The 13370-nt window shown below is 38.6% G+C and overlaps 1 protein-coding gene across 1 annotated transcript in view; it reads left to right on the top strand.

Moving 5' to 3' along the window:
- Positions 1–12065, top strand: part of Rps6ka5 (ribosomal protein S6 kinase A5) — a 158118-nt gene extending 146053 nt beyond the window's left edge. The window contains exons 14-17 of the mRNA XM_059279256.1: positions 3374–3565; positions 7629–7788; positions 9015–9178; positions 10264–12065. Coding sequence (XP_059135239.1) covers positions 3374–3565; positions 7629–7788; positions 9015–9178; positions 10264–10503 — 756 coding nt within the window. The 3' untranslated portion in view covers positions 10504–12065. The remainder of the gene's footprint in view (positions 1–3373; positions 3566–7628; positions 7789–9014; positions 9179–10263) is intronic.
- The last annotated feature ends 1305 nt before the right edge of the window (positions 12066–13370 follow it).

The raw sequence follows: 13370 nt of genomic DNA, 5'->3' as shown, positions 1-13370 counted from the left end.
AAAGAAAATTGCTCCCTTTTTAAAAACAAGTAATAATAAAACTTGAAAAACAAAACCCAGTGACTTTTAAAAAACCAATTAATCATCTTTTACCATGTGAGAAATTATACACATTTCTGATCTAAAATAGAACATTTTTTTAGTTCCCATGTGTTTATATTTTCAAGTCTATTTAAAATATTAAAGAGTTTGATATTTCTTTTTTATTAAACCATAAAAGAATATTTCTGTAAAAGCAATTTTGTCTTGTATTTAAATTATTAAAAGATGTTTTAAAAATGGAAATATATGCATTCAAATTTACACAGTTATCCTTCTGTGTCTGTGGATGATTGGTCCCTGGTCTTCCTTCAGATATAAAAGTCCAAGAATGCTCAAGTATCTTACATAAAATTGTATATTTTTTATATACAATTTTACATAACCTACATGTATCCTTTTCTATACTTTAAATCTTCTCTTTAGATTACTTATAATAACTAATTTGATATAAATGCTATGCAAATAGTTATTATACTATATATTTTAGGGAATAATGACAAGAAAAAGAAGTCTTTATATTTTCTAAACAATTACTTTGAGGGTTTGGGTTTTTTTTTTTGTTTGCTTGTATATTTGTTTTTTAAGTTTTTAATCCATAGTTGGTTGAACCCACAGTTGTGGTTCTTAAGGATACAGAAGGCTGTTTACAATTGATTTATTCTTTTAAATGTGTTAAATTTCTGTACTTTCTATTACTGTTATTCACATTGCTAGTAATTAATCAAAAGTGACTTGTGTCTTCTGAACTTGCAACTATGTTAGCTCCCCCTCTGCTTCCTTCATCATAGTTCTCACTCTCCTACGTAACACCCACTGAAAACATGGTGCTCTGTGCCTCGGAGATTAGCTGTCTATTTTTAAATGTGAAAGCACACCACTTAAATGTTTGCTTGATAGACAAGGAACAAGCATGTAGTTTTTTAATGGAAAAGATCTGTTCCATGACTGTATAGAACTCATTTTCACATGTTTTATTCTTTGATAACTGGCCATCTGTCATCTCATGAGTCTCAAATGAGGCACATGTCCTCTGCAGCAGAATTTAAATTTGTCTGCCTACTTTCCTGATAAAAAAGATACTTCTGTAGCTTGAAATGAAGCAAAACTGTTGGATTATACAGCATGTTCCACCACCATTTTATTCTTACACTAGGTTTTAGAAAAGTGAAAATGTACTTTTGAACTAACATTTTCCTAACCATAGCTCTCACTTTGACTTTTAAATGGCAGAGTATATTATTTCCAAACTAAAAGTTTAATCCTTTTCCTATGCAACATTTTAAGTCTGACTATTTTTGGTAGATGGTTAAATGACATTCCTTTTCTGCATAGACATATCTCCTAAGTTCTAGGTGAGAATCAGACAAATTTAGAAGCTGGCTGACATTCTTAGGCTGCTTTGTAATCTTCATATTGATCCTCTTAAAAGATTAAGAAAAGTTCTCTATATGATAGTGTTTTCAGGCAGAAATTGAAATGTGGATAGAAGTAGACCAACGGTTACTCCCTACCATCCTAACCATGCGCACATCCCATATAGAACTGTCCCGACACTGCACTTCCTGCCTTGGGGCCAGAAGTGGGAAGTGAGCAGTGTGCTCTAAGTTGACACATTCTGAAATACGATGAATGGATTGAAGTCATCAGCTAAAAGTGAATGCCCTGCCCCTCATGTCCTCCAAGACTTTAGACTAGGGAAGTCCTTCATTAGCCTCAGTGGAATAAACTTGTCATTTCCAGAGTCTTGGCAGGCCCTGTGGAGATGGAACCAAATGTGCTTCTCGTAAGCAGTGCAGCACACTGCCTGGCCCTGCAGAGAACCTTAGGTATGATTGCCGAAGAACAGATATTTCCCAAGAAAACACCTATGAGCTATGACTTCAGTTGTCAGAAGTTAAGGGCTGGGCATTGTATGGTAGAAAATTTAAGAAAACTTTGTTTTCCAGCACACACGGTGGCTCACAGCCTTCTGTAACTATAATTACAGAGGAGCCAACCCCTTCTTCTAGCTTCTGAAGGCATCAGGCACAGACACTCATGAAAGCAAAACATTCATATACCTAAAACAAAAATAAATAAATCTAATCTTTAAGTATTGAAGATTACTGGTCGCAGATCACCACATAAATGTGATAGTAATGAAAAGCATATTGTGAAAAGTACCCAAATCTGACAGACACAGTAAGTACAGCCTGTTAGGGAATGGTGTTGAAAGTTTTCCTCAGCATAGGGCTACCACAAACCCACAGACTGTTTTAAAAAGACCTAATAAAATGAGTTATACTTGTGTTTACCTATGTCAGGCCCCAGGGACAGCATCATTAATTAATGAAGTGGATAGAGTCTTTGCCCTTACATAATTATGGTCTGAGAGGGACCAGAACGTTCAACTAAAAATATAGAGATGATAAGTGCCCTAAAGGAAAAGTAAACCATGATGGGAGAAAATAGGGGAAACTGGAACTTCAGTTTAGTAGGGTGGTTAGGTCAGCATCTGTAAATGAGGAGTAAGTGTACGAGAGTTAGGCTGCAGTGGAACGTGGGATACTAGAGGAAGTGGAAGACAAGCTCAAACAGAGGGAAAATGGAGACAAAGGATCTGAATTGAGAAGAAGCATGGTGTGTTGTTTTTCAGTCAGCCTAGTGGCTGCACCTGAATCTACTGATGCTTCAACTACCTTCCGCAGCCCCCCAACCCTCAGCGCCATGCTGCCTGCGGCCTGCCGGGACTCATGGTCCTGCCAGTACCACTCCTTCTTAATGTAGTTTTTAATCAAGTCTGCTGTTCTGTTTACCACAAAGACTTGGGAGTCAGATGTAGGGGTGAAAACCTGCTAGCTCAAGAGGCCCCAGAAGCAACCAGCTGACCGTCCTTTTTGGCCAGAGACCCAGTAAGAGAGCTTCTCTCCAGCCGTCCTAAACCAAAAAAAGACCATGAAACTCCAAGTCCCTCCCTACTCCTTCCTGTGCGTCTCTCTGTGTGTCTTCTTGGCTTCTCTGTACTCTCTATGGCTAATTCTTGTCAACTAGTCCCTGGCTCCACCTCCCCCCTATTCAAGTTTGATTTTATTAACACAGTCTTGGGGTTCACAGTATGATCAAATATCCCGCAACAGTGGTGTAGTTGAAAAGTATTTGACATGACACTGTAAAAACTGAAGTGATACAAAACAGTGTAAAGAAGAGGTCAGTGGTATGACAGCCAGGTCCCAGATTGTCCTATGAGACTGTGTGCTTGAGTCAGATACCAGAATACATGAACAATGCTCCATAGATAGTAGATCTCCTGCCATTTCGATGAGAATCTAAGCAAAGTATTGGCATCTTACAGAATTTATTGTTCACTGATGAAAACGACAATTTGGAAATTAAAGTAATTGACTTTGGGTTTGCACGCCTCAAGCCACCTGACAACCAGCCCCTCAAGACCCCATGCTTTACCCTTCACTATGCAGCGCCAGAGCTCTTGACGCACAATGGCTATGATGAGTCCTGCGACCTGTGGAGTTTGGGTGTCATCTTGGTGAGTTTGTCCTACTGGTTCGCTTTTGGAGGCCTTAGCTCTCACTGCTGTTTAGAAAAAAGTTCATGAAAAGGTGAATGTGCTGGCTTGTTTTCTGTATAACCAGTAGAGGCCCCACTAATGTATATTTCTATTTCTTAAAGCCTGTAATAGAAAAAATGTAGAATTTAGTTATTTTTGGAAGATCTAAGTTGCTGTGGTAATGTAAAGTATACATTGTTGTTTTGAAAGAAGGAAGTATTGTGTTTACATAAGACATACACTATGTTAGATATAACGTGAAAATAGCGCTCCCTCATAAAAACACATATTATCTGAAGTTTCATACTAAAAATGTAAGTAAACAAAATTGTTTAGGATAAGCTGACAAATCTAATAGATAAAATTAGAAATATTTATAATACCTTACAGTAATATGGGGAGCATGCTCTTCACAAAATGTGCATGATGAGACACTAGAGAAACCTCCACATATGTTCACCTCAAAATAGCTTCACTTGGTCTTTATATGAGCGTGGTAGGGAGGAACTTCCAGACACTGCAGAAAGATATAACTGAAAATCACATCTCGCCAGTCTAAGATGATGCTGTGGGAGCATCTCTCTCTCTCTCGCTCCCCTTCCCTCACTGCATTGGTGTGGGTTTTTAAATCTGCCTTTGTCTGCACATGGATATGTATGTAGGCTGGCTGTTGAGTTTTTTAAACCAATGGATTATATTATATCTGTAGCTTGAGTCTCCAAAATTTATTGAACCATTTCTTTGGTAATGAGCAATTAGTATTTCCTCTCTTTTTTCACTAATTATAAGCTGTAAGAATGAATCTTTTTTATATATACAATTGTACTTGCATCACAGTTTCCCTTAGATTTCCCAGGAGGGTATATATATTTTTATTTTAACATAGTTGCCTAGATTTTCATCTGTCAGGTTTACCAGGCTCAGTACTCATCATCAGTTGCATATGAGCACATTGGATGTCACTGATTTTCGCCTTCAGTTGTACCCACTGTTAAGATCTGCAGGCATTTATTTGATGAGTACCAGTCTGAGCGCCTTTTCATACAGGTGGACACTCGTGGTTTGTGTCATGAATCGCCGTGTATGAGTTTGCCTGTTTTCCACCAGACAGCTTTTTGTTACTGAGAATTAAAACTCTAGTAAGGATTTTTAACCTTGTCTGCCATCAATAATTGGAAATGTTTGTCTGGCTTATCTTTTGTTCATAGTAAATAGGACTTTGATTATATTTTTAGGGAAGTTTAGATAGAAAGTGTTTTGTTTTTTCATTTCCATGTGGTAATATATGTCAGTCTTTTCTTCATGGTGTGTGGCTTTGATATTGGATACCACTACCCCTGCCCTCACTCAGGTTTACAAAAATACTCTCTAAACTTCCTCTAGAATCACTCTGTCTTATTTTTGTACTTCAGTCTGTCCTCCATCTGGGGTTTATTTTGGTGTCAGTCTGTTTCCCCCAGTGGCTAGCCCCTTGTCCCTGCACGAAAGCTCTTTATTTTGAAGCCTTATGTGGCTCTCATCTGAGCAGTTTGTCATTTATCACTTCAAACTAAACTTACATATTTAGGGATAAGAATTTTTAATAAAAGTAAACAACTTTTGTAGGTTGGAGACTTTTAAGGACTTACATTGTTGACATTTTCATTAGTAGCAATATCCTAAAAAATGTAAATAAAAAGAGCCCTTCATTTTTCATACTTTCTTTTTCATTATAAAAGAGATAGTACTTTAAATTTAGGCCCATTGTGACCATCAAGCTCTTTTAAGATTTTCAGAGTCTCAGACATGCAAAGCAATGTAATCAAGTTTGTTTCGTATATATTTCCCTTCTGGAAAGACAAGGTTGAAGCCCCCTGCCTGTTAGAGCTAATGGTCAAATGTTTAAGAAAACAGAATAAAAATCAAGTTAATAGTGTCATATAGCATGGTCACAGTGTCCAGACTCTGGGCACTGCTGTTGGACAGACTAACAATTTTTTTCAGTAGACAATTTATAAGAAAAAAAAAAATGTCATGAGGCCAGGCTTGGTAGCTCATGCCCAGAATTCGAGCACTCAGGAGGCTGAGGTAGCAGGACTTTGAAGTTCCAGGCCAGCCTGGGCTACAGTGTAAAATGCTGTCTCAACAAACAAAAAAAGGTAAAGTGCAAACCCATGCATTAGAGACCCTTAAGGAACAGTATTTGTGTATTACTTGAGTCCTGATTCCAGAAAAACCTAATTTAAATTGTTTGTTAAATTAGTATTATAAATATAATTGATATAGCTGTAATTACATTATATACTCATGTATATAATACAATCAGGAAAATACTGACATTCATTAGATACTGACTACTACAAAGAATGCTAATTTTTAGGAGTGACAAATAGTATCAGATTGTTGTTTGTTAAAGTCTTGCCTCTTGTAGATGCAGGAGAAAACAGTTACAGAAGAAAATGAACAAAAACAGCAGCTGCATTGAAGGATTTGAAAGTTTTTCTAATTTTTCTCATATAAATGATTGTGTCTCAGACACCTAGCTCCTAACTTACCCGCAGTAAGCATACCAAGCACCAAATTTATTTGGAATTATGGTTTCCCTTGGAATTAGATGCCCCTCTTTCATCTTGCATTTAATAAATCGGAATGTTTTAAGATGAAAATAAATTATATTACCTTTACTGCATCAAATAAATTACTTCAAGGAAAGCCTCCTATGTGGTTTGATTATAATCTAGTATACACCAAGAACGTACAATCATTGTTTGAAATGCACAGGACCTTAATTAAAGTAGACCTTGCATAGCATATCAGTCTGCTTGTGCTGCTGTCTCACAAGACTGCAAACTGGGTGGAACAACAGAAGCTTATTTTCTCACTGAGAGGCCGAAGAGTCCAAGAGCAGTGTTAGGATTGATGTCTAGTGCAGACCCTCCCTCCGGGTGACAGCTGGCTCCCTGCTGGTTCTCTCCTCACTTAGCCTTTCCAGGGCACACGCTTACATAGACAGAACTCCCTGATGTCCATTCTCTTAAGGGTACTAATTGGATCAGGACCTTCATGCTTAACTTCTCTCATCTTCATTGCCTCCAGAAAAGCCTTTTCTCTAAGAAACCGCCGTGTTGGGTATTCAGCATCTAAATTTAGGGGAGATCAAATCTTCCATCCACAACACAGTATTTACAAAACAGTGGACAGGACCTATAGCATGCCTGTGAAGTATCATATGAGTCCATTTAAAACATTGTCTCCAAGTATTTTATTCTTGCCTTATGTTTTTCTTTGTTCCCAAATCTTGACTCTTTTTTTTAAACCAGAGAATTTAAGAGAATACTGTGAATGTTTGCTGCATTTGCTTTTTATGATCCCCCTGTGTGTATGCTCTGTCCATGTGTATATATACATGTAAGACATATGTTGAAACAGACGTGTGTGTGTGTGTGTGTGTGTGTTATACACACACACACACACACACACACACATATATATATAGTTATATCTTTGATTTTTGCTATACTGCTTGCAATTGAAAACCGAAAGTTGTTCTTTTTTTTTTTTTTTTTTTTTTTAAGATTTATTTATTTATTATGTATACAGCGTGTATGACTGCAGGCCAGAAGAGGGCACCAGATCTCATTACAGATGGTTGTGAGCCACCACGTGGTTGCTGGGAATTGAACTCAGGACCTCTGGAAGAGCAGTCAGTGCTCTTATCCTCTGAGCCATCTCTCCAGCCCGAAAGTTGTTCTTGATAGGATATGATGGCTATATATTAAGCAAAAATCATGAGATCTCATTCCCCATTGATGGAGGGGGCTGCTGTAGTTATAAAAATAGTTTTCTATTTTGATATCATAAAAGCCATGCTACTTCATTTTATAAGTCTTTGAAATGTGTTGGTTACTCTGTTGACAGAAGTCAGTCTTTTAGGTCCAGTAATGTTTATTGGAGTATTGGATAAATTATGCTCATGAAATTAGCTTATAGTATTAGCTTATTGTCATCACTTAACAGTTCTTTTTGCAATCATTCTGATGTTTTACTTTCTTTTCCATGGAAGTATACAATGTTGTCAGGGCAAGTACCATTCCAATCTCATGACAGAAGTTTAACGTGCACCAGTGCAGTAGAAATCATGAAGAAAATTAAAAAGGGAGATTTCTCCTTTGAAGGAGAAGCATGGAAGAATGTATCCCAGGAGGCTAAAGATTTGATTCAAGGTAAGACACTTAAGAAATCTGTTATTCTGTATCACATGTAGTGACTAAGTAGAATTATGCCCAGTACACAAGTCTAAGGTAATTATTCCAGAAACCATGAGTGTTCCTGATATCTAGCCAAGTGGCTTGTTTTCTCTTCTCTAGAGCTTTCCCTTTATAAACTCATCCCCATTTCCAACATGAACTGCCACATGGCTTCCGCTGGCATCCCAACCTAACAGATCCAAAACAAACCTTGTCTTTTCTTCCATGCTTCCCCGCCTCAAATACATTCGATTTCCATCTCTTTTCTTTTGAATAATGGCATTCCCCTGAAGCCAGACCACAGAAACAGAAGCCCTGGATTCCCCCTGACTGCTTGCCTTCCAGCCACTTAGTGCTGCAACTCTATGAGTAGAGTTTCTACCCACAGGCTCCTGCCATCATTTCTCTGCCAGTGCCTACAACACCTTTAAACCCACCCCACGGGACTTTCCCACCAATCCTGTACCAACAGAAGGACAAAGGTCATCATACCTTCTCTTGGGGCGGGGTGGGAGGATCCTTTGAAGAATCTCTCTTAGCTTTGTGTCCAACTCTTCAGCCTGGCCTTCAAAGCTAGCCTTTCAGGTCCTGGCTGGCCTGCCTCTGCTTTCACATCATCCCATCTCTGCTGTTGTTGAATTCTTGAATTTCCCCAGTGGGTCAGGCTTCACACATGGCCCTCTTAATCCTTGCAACACCTCTTAGTCTAGTTCCTTCTTCTCATCATATAGGCTTATTTCCTAGAAGCCTTGTAGGCTAAGCTCATATCCTGTGTTTAGCTCGTGTCTTGTGCATTGCTACTGCACTGGTCCCCTCAAGTTGGAATAGCTGTCTTTGTCTCTGTGTCTCCTGCTTGATCCTTTTTGAGTGTCTGTCCCTAAGTCTCCAGGACCTTACCACATTCCTTATCCTAGAAGATGGCTGGTGAGTGTTTGGTTTATCTGGGGCTAAGTCACCAGTGGAGTCTTTTGAGGGGTGGTTTTCTCCTGCTTGAAAAGCCATAGACATAGGCTCTAGTGACCTTTTCTTAAAGTCCAGTGTCCTTAAACAGGTTTAGGTGTATATGAAAATACATTTGTAGGAGGTAAAGGCTTGTTGAAACTATCGTGTCACAAGAACATAATTGACTTTATATATGAGACTGATTGTTAAACTATGTTTAAAGTGGAAAATTATAAAATGAAAATGCCTTATTCCCACAGGACTTCTTACAGTTGATCCAAATAAAAGGCTGAAAATGTCTGGCTTAAGACACAATGAATGGCTTCAGGATGGCAGTCAGCTGTCCTCCAATCCTCTGATGACTCCAGACATTCTGGGATCTTCAGGAGCTGCTGTACACACCTGTGTGAAAGCAACCTTTCATGTAAGGCCCTGTTCTGTGCACATGGATGATTTAGAAAGGGCTCCTAATCATGTGTGCTTATTGGCTAGCTTTCAAGACATAATATTCATTAATACATTTAAAATAATGGTGTTCTTTTAATATAGGAAGGACATGAAGTAGATGAGTTGTGCTAAATATAGATTGTAATCTTGAAAGGCTGAGACACTATATTAGTAACTTTGTCCCAAGCAGATGCAAATGAGTTCAGATAATTAGTGCACGATGAGTTGAAAGAGGCATAAAGGGATCTGGAGGGATTATTTGGGGACGGGAGAAAGCATGCTACAGACTAGGATTTGAAAGGTGCTAAAGGTGGGGTGTGAAAGAACGGAGGGATTGGCTTCAGGAATCCAGTTCTTCTCAGTGGCGTGTGATGTGAGGTCATCAGGTGTCACTGTAGCACTTCTCTTAACTGACATTAAGGAAATTCAGGATAGAGTGTGCTGGCACCCACCTATAATCCCAGTACCTGGGAGGGAGAGGCAGAAGAATCAGCCCCAAGTCATCCTCAGCTTCATACAAGTCTGAGGTCAGCCTGGGCTACTTGAGAGCCTGTCTCTAATTAACATAAAAACAGGCTAGAGAGGTGACTGAGTAATTAATAGTGCTGCCTGCTCTTGCAGTGGACCTGGGTTTAATTCCCAGCACTCACAGCAGCTCACAGTGGCATGTAACTTCAGTTCCAGGGGATCCAGTGCCCTCTTCTGGCCTCTGTGGGCACAGACATACATGCAGGCAAAACACCTGTTCATATAAAATGAAATACTTTAATTAACAGAAAACAAGCAACAGTGAGAAGTAATCATGACTCTGAGACAGTTCAGCTGGTACAGTTCACACTGTTACTTGGTGTCAGGGCACTTGCGTGCCATGAGTGAGGCCCTGCTCCACACCCAGCAGTGGAGAACTTTGTCCCAGTCTTGAGGGCTGGATGAAAAGTTTTCCCAGCTTTGTTCCAAGAGCTACTTAGAACTGTGGTTGCCAGAAAAGCTGTCTTCTGCTTAAAGTCAGAACTACTAGACAGTCTTCAGTACTGGTATTCTCAAAGCCCCTTTCCTCCCCAGGCCTTTAACAAATACAAGAGAGAAGGGTTTTGTCTTCAGAATGTGGACAAGGCCCCTTTGGCTAAGAGGAGGAAGATGAAGAGGACAAGCACCAGCACAGAGACACGCAGCAGCTCCAGCGAGAGCTCCCGCTCCTCCTCCTCCCATTCCCATGGCAAAACGACGCCCACCAAGACGCTGCAGCCTGGCAACCCCACAGACAGCAGTAACCCAGACACCCTCTTCCAGTTCTCAGACTGAGTACTGTGGGAATGGTAGGACGTCTTGGCTGACCCTTGCACCTTAGTTCCCTCAGCATGTGCCTGAGGTATGATCTGTGCTTTAAAAAGATGTCTCCCATTGTTCTCATTGGAATCTGCCTCTTAATGATTTTTTTTTTTTTTTCGGGAAAACCTGTTTGGTTATCTTTGTCCAAAAGCACTGGACAGCATTACTGTGAATAGAGGACACATGATACTTTTTAGCGGACTAGCACGATGCCAGCTCAAGATTCTTCTTGAAACAGCAAAGGTTTCTGAAATTTTAGTGATGGGTTAGATAAGTCATAGATGTTCACATGTCTGCCAAGAAGACTTGATGACTTCTGCTTTGCCTGGTGAACATGGTTTTTAAGAGACTTGTACCCTTTGGGTAGTGACCAGAGAAAAAGGTCTGTTTTAAAAGAGATGCTATAGTGAGTTTTATGTGTGGCTTTGTTTCTTAAAAGAGAATTTTAACTTATTGTTTTTATTTTATGGTCATATATACTGATAACTTGCTATTATTAATCTTTTTCTAAAAAGTGAAAAAATATTTAAGAACTTAAGGTCCTGTGTTCCGCACTTGGGACCATCTGAACTGCATGCTAAGCTATGTTTGTTTTTAATTTTGCACTGCTCTTTCCTGGCAGTTTGTTTTAATGGTTATTGCAGGAATTAAGGTACATGTCTCTTGGTTTATGTAATACAGCACTTTATAAAGTAGTATGAGTATTGCAGTCTGTCTTATAAGGTGCACTATTTAAAGCATATGTACTGTATTTTTGCTATTCTTTTCATTATCTACTTTAATTTGTTCTCACATCCCTCTTCTGCTTTCTATGCAGCAAGTAGAAAGGGACATGTTGTATAATGACTCATTAGCCACTTATGCACCAATACGAGGAAAAGGAAAGGGAAATTCTACTCAACACTGTGCTTCATATCTGTACACTGTGTTGCACTACAGTGAGGCATTTTCTCCTGTAGTCAGATATTATGTACATAATATTTTAGAACCATACCTATACTTGTTTTTGAAATGTTTCTGTTGAATTTTAAATCCACAAAGCATTTTATAAACTTGTGCAGAGCACTTTTATTGCTCAAAAGTTCTAAATTGATATAGACAAGTGCTATGCCATGAAGACATTTCATTGAAAGACTGCTTCATTTTACAATTAATAAAAACTAATTAATTCCCTATGCAAAAAAAGAAATTACAGGATTTGTATGGGTTTTTTTTCCTTTAAAGCCATTACATGGAATGTCAGGACTAAGAAAAATTATCTTCGCTATGTTTACAAGAATTATGCTTAAAAAGATACTGTCCAACATGTTTATTTTAGTTTTGTTAGTGATAACTCTTCAGCATTAGTTTGGAATTTGGACATAATACCTATTTATCTCTTTCTTAAGGTAATAGCAGCATTAATTTCAACCAGTGATGAGTACTAAAAACACTGCATTCTGTGTAATGGTAATGTATTTATTACTAAATCAGTGTACATATTAATAGTATAGGCAACAAAAAATGACAAATATTAAAATATTTTCAAAACATTACATTATCCTGTTCACTTTTTGTTCACAGTAGTTACTGGGGATATTTTTTGATACTCTTGGACTGGCCAAATGGCTATATAATTCTCACTGAGTCAATAAAAATTTTATACTCCTAGCTTTCAGTCATTTCTAGTAATGATAGGAAACTGTGAATTATTAATAAACTATAGCTGTTTCACAAAATGTGATACCCTTGGGCACAGATTTTTAATAAGAATATGTCCACTTATTTTTACACTGGATATATTTGGATTGTATTTGGAAATGTGTAAGTTAGTTCTTGAACTCATTTGTAAATGTGTGTCCTGATAGGAAATACAAGTTGCAAAGTACAAACTGAGGAGATTGTGTTGCCAACAAAAGGTAATCCAGAAAAGTGGTTCAACCCTCCTCATGATTTATTAGTTCATTGTGAATATTGGAAATTGATGGGTTTTTTATTTAATCACCTTGTATCTTCTGGAGGATTTGATAGACACTGAGCAAAAGTCAGGTAGAGTAAGAAGAAAAGGTAAGGCTCTCTGCAGACTGTTGAGCCTAACTGAATCATCTAGAAAAGACCACAAGAAACTCACAGCCCAGGCCTTCAATAAGATGCTACCACCGTCACCCAATTTATAAGCACCTGAAAGACAGCACCTAATGATCCCTTGCAGATTCTGTGCTAGTGGACAAGTTGTCCTCTAAGAATCATAGAACTTGCCGGGCGGTGGTGGCGCACGCCTTTAATCCCAGCACTCGGGAGGCAGAGCCAGGCGGATCTCTGTGAGTTCGAGGCCAGCCTGGGCTACCAAGTGAGTTCCAGGAGAGGCACAAAGCTACACAGCTAAACCCTGTCTCGAAAAACCAAAAAAAAAAAAAAAATCATAGAACTTTCATTTGATCACATCAAAATTAAATAATAAAAATGCTACATGCAAAAATATTAAGTGAGGATCTGGAGAGATGGCTCAGCAGTTAAGAGCAGACACTCCTCTTAGAAGGATGTGAGTTCTGTTCCCAGCATCCATATCAAACAGCTCACTACAGCCTGGAACTCCAGCTCTGGGGCATTCTGTGCCCTCTTCTGGTGCACAAAATATTAAGTGAAATGACTTGATTTTTGGAGTAAAATAGAAGTTGATGGGAGAAAATAAATACTTGCTTTAAGTTCTCTTTATGACAATAGTTTTGAGGGTAGAGCCTAATCACCCCACCCTTACTTTATTGGTTACATTGTGTGTAATTTAGACCACTGCATATCCCCAGTCACACATTTTGTAATTGCCTGTGCCTAATATATTGAAAGGCAAGGATAATAAGAAA

The sequence above is a fragment of the Peromyscus eremicus genome, chromosome 14 (genome assembly GCF_949786415.1).
Source record: "Peromyscus eremicus chromosome 14, PerEre_H2_v1, whole genome shotgun sequence".
NCBI lineage: Eukaryota > Metazoa > Chordata > Mammalia > Rodentia > Cricetidae > Peromyscus > Peromyscus eremicus.
Note: the sequence above shows the minus strand (reverse complement) of the source record. Positions and strands in the feature narration are given on the sequence as shown.